Raw genomic sequence first — 18,244 nt, forward strand, 5'->3', positions numbered from 1 at the left:
GAATGTGTGTGTTTAGAAGGTGTTTGTGAAGGGACTACGCCAGGTGGGCAAGAACTTCAACACCATCCGCACAGACTACCTGCCTCACAGGACTACTGTAAGTCAACTGCCATCACATATTCAGATGAGTCGGACGTGAATGAACAACCACTACCCGAAGTTGTTGATCCCCAGAAAAAGTAGATTACTGAGAAAGTACCACAGATAATTTCAACCGCTTCATTAGTACAAGTAAACCAATTGGAAAATAAGCTAAAACAAAAAAAAAACTTTTTTTGTCGGTGAGAGGGATAGAGTTGGACAATAATCTGCTAGAATGAGTTGATTCTAGCTTAAAATCACGTCAACGTGCTGTAGAATTGGATAACAAGGTCGCTCTTTTTGTCATTCATTCCTCCAAGTTAGTCTTGAACATGGAAAAAGACTAGCTCAGTTCTGTAAAATATGTATATTTTCTTGGGAATCACAACAAATAGGGCTTGATCCTATAAAAACGTTCTGTGAGTTAATAACATAGGACAGAAACTCAGTTCCGTCCTTTTTCGTTAAGTGGTCGGAAAGTAATTGTTCAAGCATAGCGAGCACAAATTGCTTTCTGTGGGATAGAATGAGCACGTCAATTAGCATGGTGAGATATAATTATTGTCCACCAGATGAACTTGCCCAGCAGTTTGAGATAGAAACTGTAATGTGTAGTTGCTTGTAATGTGTTCTCTGAGTGGGTGTGTGTTTGTGTGTAGGCGGAGCTGGTGGAGTTTTACTACGTGTGGAAGAAGACGCCAGGCGCCCAGACCTCCTCCCTGGGGGCAGCCACGAGGGGGGGCACCTCCTCTTCGTCCTCATCCTCATCCTCAAACCACTCAAAGGTGAGGACAAAAGACTTTCCGCTTTCGCAAATCTTTCATTTTTTTGTTAATAACACGTTTTCGTTATTGAGTTTTTTCCACTGGGCACGTTTGTAATTGCGACTATATTTTCGATTTATTTGGTGGCATTTTCTATCCGCTCTGTTAAAGGAATTTACACATAATCTGGAGGTCTGTTGTGCAAATCCGTTTGGTTAGTTCTGCGTTTTTTTCCTTGGTTTTTAAACTCCGGTTTTGCTATCAATCCAGCCTCTGGAAGAGTTTTGGAAAGTATGAAAAGTTTGCGAGGGCATGTGTGCAATGGGTGAAAGCTCAATGTTTTATATTATTGCCAATATTATTGGGAAGCACTGCTTGAGTATGTTGGTGTGTTTGTTGCAGGGAAGTGGCAGTGGTTCGAAGGGGGGCAGTGGCACTACCACAGCTGGCACGAAGCCCTTCAGTGGTAAGCAGAAGAAGAACTCTGCTGCCACAGCCACTGCAGGCGGCAACAGCGGAGTGGCCAGGATATCCAAGATCATCTCCAATCGTACGTAGTCCTCCTCTCCTCACTCCAATGTTTTCTTGCTCAGCCAAAAGTATCTTGTAAGGCTATTTTCTCATGTTTTCATGAACACTTGGGGGATCGGATATGCCTTGCAACGCAGACGCAGACAGATATCATCAAAGGCCAATTAGTGAAAATGGAAGTTGTAAACAGAAGCATTAAGAATTTTTTTTCCAGTTGGAGGTGGAAGGGGAGGGGAGGGGGTTGGGGTGTGTCTGTCCCTTTGAACCGGAACGTTGGCTGTTTAAATTCCGTTTACGCTGAGTAAGTGTCATTAAGTATACTCTTTTGTGTGTAGTGCAATTATCCTTTGGCAAACGCAATTTTTGTGAGAAATTTATTTAGCAGCTGGTATTTTTAATTCGGACCACGAAGTGAAAGTGGGGACGAACTTAGTATTCCGACTATTTCAATTTCTTCTCCTGGCACAATTGCTCACCATAATGAGTCGGGCGACATAGATTATCAAAGCCGTTTTTAGTCGTGATTGGATTGACATTTTAAGAGTTGATGAAAGTAGTGAAGATTTTTATAAAGGTCGTGATGATTTTTGTGTATTTTCTTCAAATTTGATTTTTCGCGGGCTGAGTTTTGATTTATTTTTAAATTCACTTCATTTCCTTAGTTTAAAAGAAGGCAAACTCCACAATCGAACAGCAAGAGTGTAAAGATCGCGAAAAATGTGATCTACTTCTAATTTGGGGTAGTTAGTTTTAATTTTCAGATTTTCTAGTGGTTTAAAAACTTGCCCTATTGATCCAGTTTTCTAAAATTGAATTGATTTTATCGAAAAAAGTGTCAACCATAAATTGTTTTTTGAAAGAGCTTTTAGTGCATATATCTTTTTGCTTAAATCAAAAATTGATTTTTTTTGTTTGTTTGTGTTCATTGACATTTTTCCAACTGTTTTGAAATGTTTTGGTTGGATTTCGGTTTTACTGTTTGTTCAAGTTTTTTTTCTTTTTCCCGCGTTTCCGTCTTTTGTTGAGTGACACGCATAAGTGGACTGTTTTGTAGAAGTGGGGAGTAGTGGCGGTGGCACTGACGTGGAGTCGGATGGGGATAGCAACACTGTCACTGAAAACAGCAGCAGCAGTCTGGACAGCAATGGAGGCACCCAGTGCAGACACTGTGGCACCACTGCCTCCAAGTCATTCCTCCACTGGGGCTCCCATCCCCATCGCACTCTGCTCTGCTTCGAGTGCAGACTAGACTACCAGGTCAGTCTTCCACTCTATGCTACACACACACGCATACACACACACACACACACACCATTAATAGCAGCAGACTGGGCAAGCAGCACCAAGTTACTCTTCATCAGGAGCTAATTTCCCAACGCATTCAAATTTTTGACAAAGTCAGGCTTATTAGGTCAGGTCAAAATACCCGTCCGAACCTTTCGATACGAAATGAGTTCAAGAACAAATAAGAGTGTTCGATGGTTAAAAGTCTTCGATACTTCAAATGTTGGGCAAAAAAAACAATATTTGGCAACTACGTAACAATGAGCGATATTCGTGATGGTTATTTTGGAGAATCATTTACTTTTTTTGCCATTGCTTCGTTGTTTTCTTTTACACTTGCGAAGCGAGTGTATTAATACGAACCTTCTTTTTTTCCAACCTAAGTCGCAAATATTGGTGCCACTTTTGGGGCACGATTACAGCTTTTTCATAGCATGTGCTTTGACATTCGAATAGTAATATGTTAACACAGTTGATGCAGTTTTGGTTCATCGAATGAACCGAAAAAAGTGAAAAACTCGATTTTGGAAATTTTCTAAATTTCTCAATTTATCTCGCAATTTTTTGAAATGCATAATAAGTACATAATTTGGCTTTATGCTTTGCGATTTGTTACATGCAAAGTTAGTGTGGATGCCTTCAGTTTGTTATATTCCAAATTATTAGCTGCAAAGCTCAGCCAATTTATATTTGGTGCCACTTTTGCTGAACTGCATCGGCAATTCATTAGCATATGTAGCTGCTCTATTCGTGACTAGTATTTGTCGGTTGTTGAGGTTGCGTGGATAGTGTGTGAGACTCAAAATCTCTCGATTGCAGTAGGTCGAAGATTCGAATCCTACCAGTATCCGAGTTTTTGCTAATTCGATGCTGATTTCAGCCTTTTCTTATTTCACTTGATAGAGCTGCCTTTTGGTCGTGTTTTCGCAAGTGTTTGTGAAGCGCAGCTTCGCCTCTGTGTTTCAACGCTATATTGGGATGACTTTTTCAGGCTATATCAGGTTCTCCGAATAGTTTTGCCTTGCCTTAAAAAAAACTAAGTTCGACCAACTCAACTCATTGTTGAGTATTTAATCAGATGTTACATAGAACAACATGTCAAAATGCAAAAGTTGCAAGCTTTTCAAGTGCTTTCTGTGGTCGACAGTAATTTTTAAGGTGATGTTATGAATTCGTTTCAGAAGTACGGAAGATTGCCGAAGACAGCGGAGACACCAGTACCTACTGGTGGTAATAATAATAGTAATAACAACACAAACATGGTCCCACAAACATCCGCAGCATCGTCTTCGTCACAATTGACTAACTCCTCGCAATATCTGTTCAAACCAGTCAAGTCAACCGCGGCCACAGCTACCCCCGCTACTGCTTCTACTGCTGCCGAGAGCGCTGCTGGAGGCAAGGGAGGAGGGGGTGATGTGAGCTTAAGCAGCGGCAGCAGGGCATCCAGTGCTTGTTCGCTGCCTGCAGACGTGGGGATGGGGGGATCATTTGAGAGAACTAATGGGGTAAGAGAGAAGAAAATAGTGACTCACTGCTTCCTTTCTTCATTATATCAATTGACTTAAAGTAGCCAGCTAGGCTAGGCTAGGCTAGGCTAGGCTAGGCTAGGCTAGGCTAGGAAGGAAGTAAGGAAGGAAGGACGAGGAAGTTTGAATATGATTAATTTTCCCTTCTGGTGTGTAGGTGTATTCTCCAGCGCTGAGTCCATCAGTGGAACAGCAGCAGCAGCAGCACAGTGGCAATAGTACTGTAAGTACAAGTGGTATTAGTGGCAAGAAGAAGAAGAGGAAGAGCAGAAATAGTGTGGAGAGTACATTGACACTGTCTCATTCTTCTTCTTCGTCTTCAACAGAAGCACAGCAGCAGCAGACAGTTCACAGTGGGAGTGGGAGTGGGGGCAGCAAGCGGGCCAAACACAGGGTGAGTTAAATAATCAGCAAAAGAGCATCTGCGCGATTCTGTTCTGATCTGCGTGAACAACTAGCCGGGCAGCTCCTATGTAGACCCCTTCCCTTCCATCCTGAGTGAATACTGCACGAACAAGCTGGTATAATGACAGATAGAAGCAGAGTTAAGATTCAGCAATGCTCAATGAATTAAGTTAAAGAGAGTGCGCAAAAAGATGAAGAGTACGATAAATCAGTATTTGCCACAGTCTAAAAGATGAAGGCTGCTGTGTGTGTGTATGTTGATGTGTGTTTGTGTTGCGTTTCAGGAGAGTGCAGCGAGTAGTCGGTCGGACACTCCGAGCAGCACAACAGAGAACAGCAACACAGAGACACAGTCCTCCTCCTCATCGACATCCTCTTCTTCCTCGACAGGCAGACAAACAAAACACTCCACACACGACAGCGCCGATGCAGAAGATGCCACCACAAGACCAGAGCCCATGCAGATCGATGCGCCACAACAACAACAACAACAGCAGGTGAACTCGGACACGCATTTAACCACATCAACAACAGTCAGCAGTGCAAACGACACATCGTCATCTGCAGGGAGAAGCAAAAGTTCATCAGACACCGCAACAGTCATGCCAACAACAACCTCAGCATCATCCACTGCGACAGAAGTAGCCGCAGTCATTACCAAATCCGAACTGCAGTCTCTGGCTGCCGACGTAAAGATAGAACCAGGACTCCTCGCGATGCGCACCACCGCCCATATTTGCAGCAGGCAGAATTCCTTGTCTACTGGCATTATAGAAGATCAGACTCCCGCAGAGGAGGAAGAGGAAGCGAGACTGGAGGCATTTGGCGGCCAGTTCCCGCCGGTATTTGCGCCCACGTCAGAATTAGTTCTGGCAACAGCCGCAGCAGAACAAGCTAGACAACATTTACCGTCTGCTGGAGTTCCTTGTTCAGATTTGTCTGCTCAATTCTCATCATCCGAGACTCTGTTGACATGGTCGCAATCTGCAAGTACAAATAGTACTGGCACAGAGCCGACAGTATTGGCTTTACAAGGAGCCAATATAAAAGTGGAGCCGAGAGATAGTTGTTCATTAAGGCCGCAAGTGCCGAGCAGTCTGCAGCTCCCGTCTTCAACTCATGTCTTAGAATCTAAGATTAAAATGCCCCCACAAGAGGTCAAATTGGAGTGTAAAGATGACTTGATGTCGATGATGGAGATGGGTGGGGGTTCGACGAAGATGGGTGTGGTGATAGTGGGACGGAGTGGCCTCACCCCTCCCCCCTCCCCAACACCCCTGCAGTGCAATGAGGAAGTGCAAATAGTTCCTACGAGACACGTGACTGAACAGTCTCCACACAAACGGTGCGTAGTCCACACAAGTTCTGTTTTACTGAATGTATAAGTTATTCAAGGTCCGTGAACAAAGTACCTAGCATAACGAAACTTTTAGAGAGTCTGATCGTGTATTCGATCCCCTGCCATGGCAGTGATAATGTGTGAGGGCTAGCTCACATGGTTTCTAGCTTCATGTCTACCACAGCGTGCTCGATTTCGACTGCAATAATGGGGTATTTGTTCAGGCTCAAAAATACTTTTTTTTTGCCGTTTGACTTTTGATTTCTTTTTAAGTTTAGTTCATTTTCTTTGTTTACACTTGCGAAGCGAGTGTATTAGTACAAACTTTCTTTTTTCCAACCTAAGTCGCAAATATTGGTGCCACTTTTGGGGCACCTTTACAGCTTTTTCATAGCATGTGCTTTGATATTCGAATTGTAATAAAATAACAAAGTTGATGCATTTTTAATTCAAATGAACCGAAAAAAGTGATTTGTTTCAAACAACATAACATTGAAAACTCGATTTCAGAGTTGTTCTAACTCAATATATTGCATTTTTTTGAAATGCATAATTTATACGTAATATGGCTTTATGCATTGCCATTTGTTACAATGCAGAGTTAGTGTTTACGAAGCAAACTCCACTATCGAACAGCAAAAGTTTAAAAGTCATGAAAAACGTGATCGACTTCTAGTTTCGAAATTGGAGTTTATTTATCGAATTTTCCAGCAAAATAATTTTATTTGTTGATCCAGTTCTCTCAAATTGGGTTTATTTTATCAAAAAAGTGGCCATCAATTTTTTTCTTCGGAATTCGAAAGATCTTTTCAAAAAATAAGTCCGTATTTTTTCTTTGTACTTGCGTTCATTGATTCTTTTCCAACTGTCTGTTGGCTTGTTTACATTAGCGAGCAGCGTAGTGTGTTAGTACGAACCTTCTTTTCGTACGCTGCTCGCTAATGTATCGTTCAAAGGCACCGTTCATTGTTTTTAAATATTCGATTTCGAAGAAAAAAAATTCCGAAATAGTTCGAAAGTATGGTCAAATTAGCTGTTTTGAGTTTGAAACCAAGTTACTAATTTCCGCATTAGAGTAAATTGATGTTTTCCAGACATTTTTTCTCGCTGCTTAATTTTGAATTTGTGCTACCATCCAAATTGTGGTTGTGCAGTAAACGTCTCTCTGCCTAAATGTCTCAAAAAGCTTCTTCGTGAACAAAAAACACCGAATTTTGGTACTTTTAGAATTTTTTTCATTTTAGAAATCTGCCTGCTTGTTATTTGTTTAATCAGGCAAACCGTGTTGAGTTTCACTTCAACTCGGGCTCAATCCTTGTAGGTGTTGAGAGCTCAATACAGATCTGCCTGGCAGTGCTTCTGTCAAATGCTACTTTTCTTGAGTCCTTTGTTTGCAAAATAAGTATGAATGAACATAGTTTTTTTCTCCAAAATGTTTTCAATCCATAATGAAGAATCATAGGAAACTGTAAAAGTGGACAGACTACTGGCAGACTGTCAAGTGGACATAAGGATGTTGTCTGTCCTTTCCGAGACTCTTTTCATTAAGTAAGGTGATAGTAAATTCTTCGCTGTTATTTTTTGTTGAAACTTTTGCTTTGAAATGATTTGGAGAAATAATTTTATTTCTTTTTATTGCGTTTTCGGGTTAATTATTTGTTTTATGAATTGTTCGAGGATGTGCCCTGTTTTTTGGGTTTTTTCTAAGTTTATAATCACTTTATTTTTGTGAAAGTTTTGTTCAGTTGTACTATTCCTAAATTTGTTTTTGCATAAAAGGAGTTCGTATTCTCGGAAATGAAAATAGGTTTTTGTTTCCCTCTTCATAACTTCTTAAAATAAGATGATTTTTTTTGTGTTATTATGCTTATTGTGTTTTGAATTTTGAATTATTTAAAATAGCATGTGCTTTGATATTCGAATTGTAATAAAATAACACAGTTGATGCATTTTTAATTCAAATGAACCGAAAAAAGTGATTTGTTTCAAACAACATAACATTGAAAACTCGATTTCAGAGTTGTTCTAACTCAATATATTGCATTTTTTTGAAATGCATAATATATATGTAATATGGCTTTATGCATTGCCATTTGTTACAATGCAGAGTTAGTGTTTACGAAGCAAACTCTACTATCGAACAGCAAAAGTTTAAAAGTCATGAAAAACGTGATCGACTTCTAGTTTCGAAATTGGAGTTTATTTATCGAATTTTCCAGCAAAATAATTTTATTTATTGATCCAGTTCTCTCAAATTGGGTTTATTTTATCAAAAAAGTGGCCATTAATTTTTTTCTTCGGAATTCGAAAGATCTTTTCAAAAAATAAGTCCGTATTTTTTCTTTTTACTTGCGATCATTGATTCTTTTCCAACTGTCTGTTGGCTTGTTTATATTAGCGAGCAGCGTAGTGTGTTAATTTTTTTATTTTAGAAATCTGCCTGCTTGTTATTTGTTTAACCAGGCAAACCGTGTTGTTTCACTTCAACTCGGGCTCAATCCTTGTAGGTGTTGAGAGCTCAATACAGATCTGCCTGGCAGTGCTTCTGTCAAATGCTAGTTTTCTTGAGTCCTTTATGTTTGCAAAATAAGTATGAAAGAACATAGTTTTTTTCTCCAAAATGTTTTCAATCCATAATGAAGAATCATAGGAAACTGTAAAAGTGGACAGACTACTGGCAGACTGTCAAGTGGACATAAGGATGTTGTCTGTCCTTTCCGAGACTCTTTTCATTAAGTAAGGTGCTAGTAAAATCTTCGCTGTTATTTTTTGTTGAAACTTCTTGCTTTGAAATGATTTGGAGAAATAATTTTCTTTCTTTTTATTTCTTTTTATTGCGTTTTCGGGTTGATTATTTGTTTTATGAATTGTTCGAGGATGTGCCCTGTTTTTTGTGTTTTTCTAAGTTTATAATCACTTTATTTTTGTGAAAGTTTTGTTCAGATGTACTATTCGTAAATTTGTTTTTGCATAAAAGGAGTTCGTATTCTCGGAAATGAAAATATGTTTTTGTTTCCCTCTTCATAACTTCTTAAAATAAGATGATTTTTTTTGTGTTATTATGCTTATTGTGTTTTGAATTTTGAATTATTTAAAATGTATTTTAGGAGAGTTAAACATTTTCGATTTAAGAATTGGTTTGATTTATTTATTTTTTTCACTTGAATTGTTTTTTTCTGAGCTGTTACGTATGGGCTCCTGTGAAATGACCTAAAATTTCTTGCTATTTAAACATAATCGTCTTGCAACATAAATCATAAAAATAATGATTTTCTGGACTTTTTCATATTTGTGCGTGATTTAATTGTTTGTCTTCTGAACAGGTTAAGGTCAACTTGTTGCCAGTGTTTTTTTTTAAAGATGTGTTTTTGCTGTTAATTGAACAAACTTGAGATAGTTTCAATTTTCTCTGTTTTTCTTTCAGTTTTTGCGTTGCAAGTGGTGCACGCGGCTGGTATTTGAGGTGTTTTGCGCTTTCATAACCGACGCATTCAAAGCTCTCGTGGTCGCGTGGTTAAATGGCTGGTTATTGACCAATAACTGTTCGAATTTTTTCTAATCCTCGATTATTTTACCTCATGTATGTTGCTTCTGTCGAACATTCGGGCATAAAGATTTGTTGACATTGAAATCGATGGTCTATTTAAGGGGTTGTTGGCTGCAAAAATATCGTAAATGGCAAAAAAAAATCTAGACTAATTTGTTAACCTTTTCTAACAGTGCTTGTAGTTATACGTTTTCCGGATAGATTTTTTAACTTGAATCATTGACTGGAAAAATATTTCGCGATAGATTTGATTCCGAACTTGGACTTGCAGATTGAGTAAATTTTTTTTTGGGAAGATGATGTCATTTGTTTATTTAGAAGTTGCATAATAAAATATCATTTGTTTTTTCGTAAACGGAAGCTCTGCTGTTTTCCACGTGGAGTAGAAAAAGATGATTTTCTAACAATATTTGTTTTGTTTTCCAGTTTGAGCGATTAGAGCTTGTTTATTTTTTGTCTTCTCAGTTTGGCTTCTGTGTTTGTTCTGTATCTTCTACTGTCGTGTTTATTGTTGTTGTTGTCTGTGTGCGGGACTGTGTGTGTATGTGGTGCTGCTCGCGTGTTCATCCGTGCCCCCTGTCCCCGTCCCTGTAGTGGTGGAGAGGGGGGCGTTGTTCTGGGCGAGGATGAGGATGGTGGCCATCGTGTTCCGCATGTCGTAAGCCTTCTTGCACACTGCTGTCGTGGGCGTGTGGATGTCGTCCGAGATTCTGTCCTCCGATTGCACCTACACACACACACTCACTTATCCTGCAAAACATCCCACAGTTTATTTAATTGCACTTGTGATTTGCCGAATAAAGACTTTTTTCAGGCCAACAACTTGTTTAAGAATCAGTGTAGCATTTGGTATCTTGGTTCACATGGAGTTTAAATCCTATGACTATTTTAGCCTATTTAGTCTAGAGTTCACGCCCATGTTTGGAGAGGCTGTTGAAGTTCTCTTTTAGCGGACTATCTCGTCTGTCTGCTTGTTTTTGTTTGATTTGTTCCCGCATTTCTTAAATCATCTAATTTAACCTCTTTGGATAACTGAATTCCATGATTTTGTGTAATTTCCATTTTAGTTTTTGTTTTGGCAACAAAATGTTTTCAATGGTTTCGACCGGTTTAGATTGACTGCGTTAGTGTGGCTGAGAGAAGAGATGAAATTGGGAATTGTGAAAGTGTGGTGTTGCCTTGAGTAGTCTGTAGTCGGGTATGTTTGGCCAGCAAGTCCAACTCCTCTCCGTCAGTCCCATGGCCTCCTCCATCCACTCACTCTCCGCCCCCTCACAGTCACACTTGGTGAAGACCACACACAGAGGGGGACCCATCTACACACACACACACACACACACATGCACACTACTTTCATGTATTATAATCACTCACATACTGCACATACATGTAAACATACCCACACACATAAACTGTTACTCCGAGAGAATAACCGCCGCAAGGATCTAGTAGACTGTTTGAAAAGATGTTCCAACAACTGAGTTGTTCACCTGAGGTTTTCAATCTATCATAACCTTAACTGTCTGTCTGCTGCCTCTTTTTCTAATGAGACGCAGGCTATGGCGGGGTGGGGTCTATAAAATGTGGCCTGAAACTAGCTGTTTGGATGACGTTACTCATAGTTCATGAGATAGATAGTGATTGCAAGTATGACTCTAATCTATCTGTCTACTTGGAATTGTGACTTTTGTGGTCTGCTGTGTGCTGTTTCATTTTGCCTCGTCGGGGGGAAGCAGTTCCAGGAAAAGACTTGCAGGAAGGCCTAAAAAAGTCTGGATCGATTGTGTTAAACGAGACCTGAATACTTTAGGCCTCAAATCCAAAGTAGAAGTAGTAGTAGTGGGGAAGCAGATCTGTCATGTTTCTTTTTTTAAGGTAGTATATGATGGACTTTTCCACTTTGTTCAAACGAAGATCATGTAATTGTTATTGTTTCTTGCTCAGCGCTGTTCGTTTTTGGTTGTGTTGTGATGTGTGTCAGCTGGTCTCTTCCTACTCACCCCCTGTCCGTATATCTCGTGGAGGAACCTCTCGAACAGTGGCCTCTCCTCGTGTATTTCCCACCTGGCAGTGCTGTCTATCACATACATGATCACTCCAGCACTCCTCAACTGGCCCAAGTAGTACTCGCTCTCCAGACTGTACCACGAACACCCCATCTCCTACACACACACACACAATCAAACATACACTCACATACATGGACTTAGTCACACAAAAACAAAGGCTGCAAATCACAATTGCTGCTTGCTGTACATGTAACCCACAAGTCACAAGTTTGCCACCACAGTCATTTAGGGAGAAGTTTTCATGATCAAAAACCAAAAATTTCAAACATTTTCTTTTTTGTGTTAAAGATATTGTTCGCAAAAACAAACAACTGCAAGAATGAAAGATAATGCTATGAAAATCGAGAGAAATTTGAGTTTCATTTTCTTGTACCGTATCTCAAAAATGGAGAAGTTTTTTGATGTTTTTTTTTGCAATCTGAATCAAGACTTATAGGGGATTAATATGACACACAGTTCACCCAAAACAAGTTCTCTTTGCTTAAGTTATAATTGGGCGGACAAACATCCTGAGCGGTTGTTCTTTTCACTTTTTTTGGTTAATTGGTGCATGTAGCATTAAACAAAGAGAAGAAGCAGTATGGTCACGTCTACTGCACCAAATGCAAGTCTCTCTCTCTATCTCAGACGGAAATTGAGACTGGTCTGAGGATTTCATATCCATGGCCACACTGTTCTGTTTGTGTGTGTGTGTGTGTGTGTGTGTGTGTGTGGGGGGGGGGGGGGGTGGGTGTACCTTGAGCTCCACTCTGATTGGGTAGGAGTTGGCGAGTGAGCTGACAGTGTCGGCTGTGAGTCCGAACCAGGCCCTGCTGGTCACACTCACCACACTCTTCATGTTGGGTCTGGGCTTGTCCAGCAGACTCTTCTGCTTCTTCTTCTGTCCCCCCTTTCCTCCCCCATGGCCACTGCCACTGTTGTCTCTCCTCTTCTGGTGCTCAGCCCCTAAAGTGTCAGAAGGAGAAAGAGAAGAAAACACACACACACACACACACACACACACACACACACACACACACACACCTCACTAGAAACCTCACAGAAGCAGAACTGAGCCGAACGAACTGAAGGTAACTATGATCCAGGGAGATTCAGGCGATTTTAACCACCTCAGAACAAGCTGAAGATTGTGCCTGCTGATATCATCTCAAAGCACCTTTTTAACCGTAATTGGTATAACAAATAGATGTAATTGAGAAGAGTAGTTGCGAGTGTTTCTTCTGCCTTTCAGACTGGTGGCCAGGAGTGTGTAACAGGTTGTGCGCTGGATACTCTAACCACTCTTGAGTCCATCTCTGCCTTTTCCACATCAGAAATAGTTAAAACGCTGTGAATGGAGGAGACTCTCTTTTTCCAGGTGGCTGCATGGGATGGAATGAATAGTTTAACCCATACCTTGTGGTACATTAATTGGGAGCATTAAAATGTATGCCCCCATAATCTAAAAGAGGGGTACTCTGTGATTCTAACACACTGTGGTCCTCTCTCTCTCTCCTCCTGACTGACTGACCTGAGTGTTCGCAGAAGAGGGCGGCCAAGTTCTCTCTCAGAGTCGTCTTCCCATACCCCTTGCGTCCCCACACCACACACGAAATGTTGCCAGTGTGCGGCATACCTGCGCTCTTCTCTTCACTTCTGTCTTGTTCTTGTTCTGCTAATCAACCGTCTTTCTCCTATCCAATCATCTCCATCCGTCCATTTAAACTTTCATTTCAATTAAAATCCAAAATCCATCAAAAACTAATTTCCTTCATAAGCATATGTTTTCCAGTTTGTTCCCAAAAATACTAATGCTAATAAAAATAAATAAAACACTATTTTCAATTAATTGTTTAATTGGACACCAAGGGTTTCGATGCGTTGTCTTTTTGTGATAATGCTGGCCAGAATGTATGTAACCGTTGACTATAGTAAAAACTGTCACTGTATTTGATGTTTTTAGTTGTATTAGTATGTGGTCTGTGATGTAATAACGTGCGTAGTTGTTGTGTGGTGATCGTAGTTTCGCCGTGTAGTCAAACGTTTAATCTAAGCTGCATTACTTTGTTGGTAAGCTCTTCTACCAGTTGAAAAGAGTAGAACAGAATGCACACATCAGCTGTGCTGCGATTGATTTGGTTTAGAGAAGCCCTTTGCTTGTTCTTGTCATCTTTTCCCATACTGTTTTTGCTGATTGTTCACCAGTTCAATTGTCTATGGACTTAAGTAGTACAAAGAGGGGAGGGGACCCTTTGGGTCGGTAGGGGGTCGACTCCCTGAGGAGCGGGGTGTCCGCCCCTGGTCTGACTTGAACCGCGGCAATAGGGTTATCAGAATGGAAAGAGGTCGAGTTATGAAACAGCGTTGCTATTGGCTCTCGTATCCAAATCAGCTGGATTGGAAAGTCATTTCTCAACAACGAGAATTCCTTATGGAAAGTTAAGAAAGCAAATGGAGTTTTTTTCTATTATAAACGTTTTTTTTTCCAACCGTGGAATGAATCTAGGAGAAGATAGCTTGCTATTTGAACACACAGTCTAGAAAAGATTGCGTTACTTTTTGAAAATTATTGTTTGATGTAGTATGACCTAATGCTACGAACAAGTGTAATTTAGTATGATGATATTGTTGTGTTTTAGAGTGTTCAAACTGGTTCGATGATTTTTTTGTGTTTTAGAGTGTTCAAACTGGTTCGCAACTGGAGACGAAAGACACCAGCGACCACATCCAGCAGCAGATCCGTCCATGCCACAACAGCAACAGTGGCAGAAACCTATGCCTTTCCCCATGATCACAACAGTAGTAGTTGTGTGGGGCAAGTGAACAGCTGTGCGAGGACGGATGTGAGGTGTGTGCCCATCAGTGGGGGCTCCTCATTCCACGCCACTTCCATCCCCAGCTCAACATCTTCTTCCAAGCAGAACAGCACCACCACCACCACACAGCCACAACACATCAAGAGAGAAAAGGTCACACTCAGATCATTCATCGGTTACTTGGGGCAAAAACAGTGCATCTCTGTTCTCTTTTCTGGAAGCTTTTCGATTCTTAGTTTATTGGCTACTCTTTCTATCAGTGAAATAAACGTTTAGAGCACTTTTATAGTCTGCTTAAACAAACTTTAGTGAGTTTGCTCATAGTTTGTCGTTTTATCTAGACTTGCACGAGTGATGCTACAAGAGTGCCCCCGACGTCGTCTCGAGAGCTCATTCATTCGGCCGGACACCCGTCTGAGTCTGTGCGAGTGACAAGCAACCCCTCCTCCCTGCAGACGTCCGCAGCACAGTCAGGTACCTTTCCCCTCCAAACCCCAGTCACACCAATCAATGGGGCATCCACATCGCCAGGAGCAGCTTCAACCGGAGGAGTCACTGTGAATACGAACCTAGCCTACCCTGGGGTGGCGTCCACACATGCCGCAATGATGAATGCTCCTCGGACCCCTTTGAGTCTGCGCGGATCCCACGCGTCAACATTGCCCCTCCAACACCTGGCGTCGCCGATTTCTTCATTACACCAACAAAGACATCACCCAATGGTACCGACGTCCTCGTCCTCCAGTGGGAATCCAGGTTGGACCCCAGAAGAGATAGCGGAGCGCCAGTTGCGAGGAGACATAAGGCTGAACGCGGAATTATTTGCCAGACTTAAGGACTCCGCCAACTTGCAACATGGTGCTGGAGTGGGTCACAGTCCAGCGGGAGGCCAGGGTGGTTCCATACCCACTAGCACTGCTATGGCTCTTCAACAGTTGCAACAAAACGAACACGCATTGGCAGCTGCATTGCTGGCTCACCAGAATCTGATGAGTAGTCCAGGTGCCCTTACCCCAGGTGCTCTCCAGTCTGCTGCAGCGGCCGCTTCTGCTCTGGGAGCGAATCATCCGTCTCAGCAGGGATCCATGCACAACATAGATCCAGCTTTGATGTTACGTCATATCCAGGAAGAACAGAGACTGCACGACCACCTCACAAACCAGACGAGACTGGCGCAGCAGTTGAATTCAGCGGCGGCAGTCGCAGCGGGACACCAGCCAACTCCGCCACAACAGCAACATCATCAGCACTCACACCTACACTTACATATGCATCAGCAGTTGGCAGTCGCTCAAGCCGCAGCCCAGGCAGCCTTAGGAGGCATGTCGCCGTTCAATGCAAGTGCAATGTCGCATCATGCAGCCGCAGCGTTGCAAGGAGCGGGTGGAGCTGGAATGAACCCGAATGTGGCCGCAGCTGCAGCAGCCGCCGCAGCATCAGGCGCAGATCAGGCTCAACTGGCGGCGCTGCTGGGACTACAGCATTTTGGAAGTGGCGGAGGAGGTGTCCCCCCAGGCGGAGGCTCTTCCCAATCCCATGCTCTCTTCGCAGCGGCCATGGGAGGAGGGAACTCGCAGAATCAGCAGAGCAGCAATTATCCCTTCTCACTGGCGGCGAATCAAAGTGCCTTTATCGGTAGTAGGGAGAGAGAGTTGCAGGCACAGGCGGCGGCCTTAGCTGGACTGATTCCAGGCGGTGCTGCTGCGGGTGCCTCATCATCATCTGCTGCTGCTGGTCTTCTGTCCAGTCAACAACAGCAGCAACTGATGGCGGCGGCTGCTGCTGCTGCCAATAGTCAACAACAGCAGCAGAGTGGTGGTATTGGTAGGATGGCGGGGATGGGTGTGGGGGGTTACCTGCCTGCAGAGGACTATCTCTCCGCTCTGACCAGTGGCGCCCACTCGCAGTACAGTGCACAGATGGCACACGAACACGAACTGAGAAGGTGAACCACTCACTCTTCTTACTTTTTGTTCTGCTAAATAAACATCCCACATAAGATGTCCAGTGAACAATACCCTCTCCTCCAGATACAACAGTAAGATTGTAAGATTAGTGAACCTTAAGTTTAGTAACGGAAGTCCTTTTTGCTTTCAAAAAGGGTATAGTTTAAGATATGTACCTCGCTTTTTCTATTAACGTCGTGGGTTCCAGCCCCTCTTCGGCTAAGGTTGAATAGTGGAAGTATGGCCAGGGCTTAAAAACCGTTTGATGGAACTGTTGTAATTATTAATTGATAAATTAATTAGTTCGTTGTTCTTATAGATTCATGGTTTTGGAGCAGGAGAGAAGGGCACAGTTTGCGATGAATGCGACCAGTATGGCCAACAACAGCCACAGCAGTGCTGCAGGAGTCAGTGCCAGTTCAAATTCTGGCATCAGTGGCAGAATATCAGTCAGCTCGGCCAACAACATTCACGCCTCCCACCACTCCCACCCCCACCATCACACTCCGAGTACCCCACAACATCAACAGCAGCAGCAACAACAACCTTAGTCTACTGCGTAGGCAAACGCCTCACACCACGTGTGAACAAACCGACAAGAGCAGCAGTCAAGATGAAGGGACTGCTTTAGGTGCTAAGAGCACAACTGCAAACAAACACGAAAGGGAATAAGGGACTGACTTTGGCCTTGTTCTAATCTGTGACTGTTCTATTAGTTATTATACTCTGTTCTTTCTTTCCTCCCATCATTGAGTTGCGCAGTTAGTTAAGTCAACCAACAACACAGTATGATCCAGTCAATGTTCTAGACACTTCCCTATCTCAATTTCCTCGTATCTGGCCCAAATAAACAACTGCAAATGCAAATTAAAAGCAGCTATTGTTCATGGAAAAGTGTCATGGGTTCAGTTAAACTTGGTTGTTTGATTTAAAATAACTGACAAAATGGAATAGTTTTTTTTCCAAATTCCGCTTTAGTTTTGTTTATTTAACTTGTTCTATAAAATCTATCGGCAGTAGAAGAGACTTTCAAATGCACAAATTGTGATGTCAGTAAATAAGAGTCTCTTAATCTTTTCCTTCGTTCTCCGAAGTATTTGACTTTGTCTGATGTAATTAAATCCAGTTATTCCTAGTCTCTTTAATTAATTATTGAAGTTTCAGTCTTTTGGTTTAACTTGCAGTCCAAAAAGCAAATACACTCTGCTTAATTCTGTGTCGTTATTGTTTTCAAAATGAAACCCGTTCGGTTTAACTTGCAGTCCAAAAAGCAAATACACTCTGCTTAATTCTGTGTCGTTATTGTTTTCAAAATGAAACCCGTTCATTTGGTTTCGTAGTGTTAATGAACGAAGTGATTGATCACTAATGATGTTTTTTTCCTTTTCATCATTACCAGTCACTGAACGTACTGAAGAGTCTTTTGTAGGTCGTGAGGAGTTTTTTTTTCATGAAAAGTCTGGAAATTTGTACACGCTCAATTTTATCTGTCGCGGTCTGAATTATGATTTTTCGCGGTATGACAATCGAACAAAAAAACTAAAGGTCAGGAAATTTGACTTCTAGATTGGAAAGTTGATTCTAATTTTGAGCTTTCCCAGCGAGAAATGTTTTCTTTTAATCCTTTTTCTCAAATAGGGTTAGTTTTATCAAAAATTCTTGAAATTTTTGAAGCCATGTTTTTTCCTTTGAAACTCGGTTTCCTTGCGTTCATTGACTCTTTTCCAGCTGTATGATGTCTATGTTTTTTCAACAGGCGATTTTGATAAAATGTTACTTTGTTACTTTTATCTTTTTAACTGTATAAATTAGAATTATCTGTGACTTAATCTGAAAGTTATAACATTAAAAAGGACAGAGCATTCTCTCCGCCGGAGAAAATGAAAGTGTAAAGGTCAAACATAAATGATCGGTTAAATCAATTAGATACGTCATTAGCTAAACTAGATAAGAT

At 41.6% G+C, this 18,244-nt stretch overlaps 2 protein-coding genes across 2 annotated transcripts in view; one reads left to right on the forward strand and one right to left on the reverse strand.

Annotated features, from left to right (window-relative positions):
- Positions 1-17,453, forward strand: part of LOC134853390 (serine-rich adhesin for platelets-like) — a gene marked incomplete in the record, with an annotated part of 95,142 nt that extends 77,689 nt beyond the window's left edge. The window contains 10 exon segments of the mRNA XM_063869382.1: positions 17-97; positions 741-866; positions 1,248-1,395; positions 2,431-2,633; positions 3,842-4,168; positions 4,347-4,583; positions 4,879-5,939; positions 14,206-14,497; positions 14,686-16,289; positions 16,610-17,453. Coding sequence (XP_063725452.1) covers positions 17-97; positions 741-866; positions 1,248-1,395; positions 2,431-2,633; positions 3,842-4,168; positions 4,347-4,583; positions 4,879-5,939; positions 14,206-14,497; positions 14,686-16,289; positions 16,610-16,841 — 4,311 coding nt within the window.
- LOC134853177 (uncharacterized) lies at positions 9,740-13,286 on the reverse strand. The gene is made up of 5 exons (XM_063869135.1): positions 13,060-13,286; positions 12,286-12,494; positions 11,481-11,642; positions 10,659-10,796; positions 9,740-10,207 (listed from the first exon to the last, which is right to left on the reverse strand). The coding sequence occupies exons 1-5, from the start codon at positions 13,160-13,162 to the stop codon at positions 9,986-9,988; spliced, it is 834 nt and encodes a 277-aa protein (XP_063725205.1). The 5' UTR covers positions 13,163-13,286; the 3' UTR covers positions 9,740-9,985.
- Positions 17,454-18,244: the final 791 nt, after the last annotated feature.

The sequence above is a fragment of the Symsagittifera roscoffensis genome, chromosome 8, assembly GCF_963678635.1.
Source record: "Symsagittifera roscoffensis chromosome 8, txSymRosc1.1, whole genome shotgun sequence".
NCBI classification, from domain to species: Eukaryota; Metazoa; Xenacoelomorpha; order Acoela; family Convolutidae; genus Symsagittifera; species Symsagittifera roscoffensis.

Coding starts and splice junctions, on each gene's coding strand:
- LOC134853177 (XM_063869135.1), bottom strand. CDS start 13,162: ATGCCGCACACTGGCAACATTTCGTGTGTGGTGTGGGGACGCAAGGGG. Junction 12,495..13,059: donor CCTCTTCTGCGAACACTCAG/GTCAGTCAGTCA, acceptor CTGACACTTTAG/GGGCTGAGCACCAGAAGAGG. Junction 10,797..11,480: donor ACGAGATATACGGACAGGGG/GTGAGTAGGAAG, acceptor GTGTGTGTGTAG/ATGGGTCCCCCTCTGTGTGT.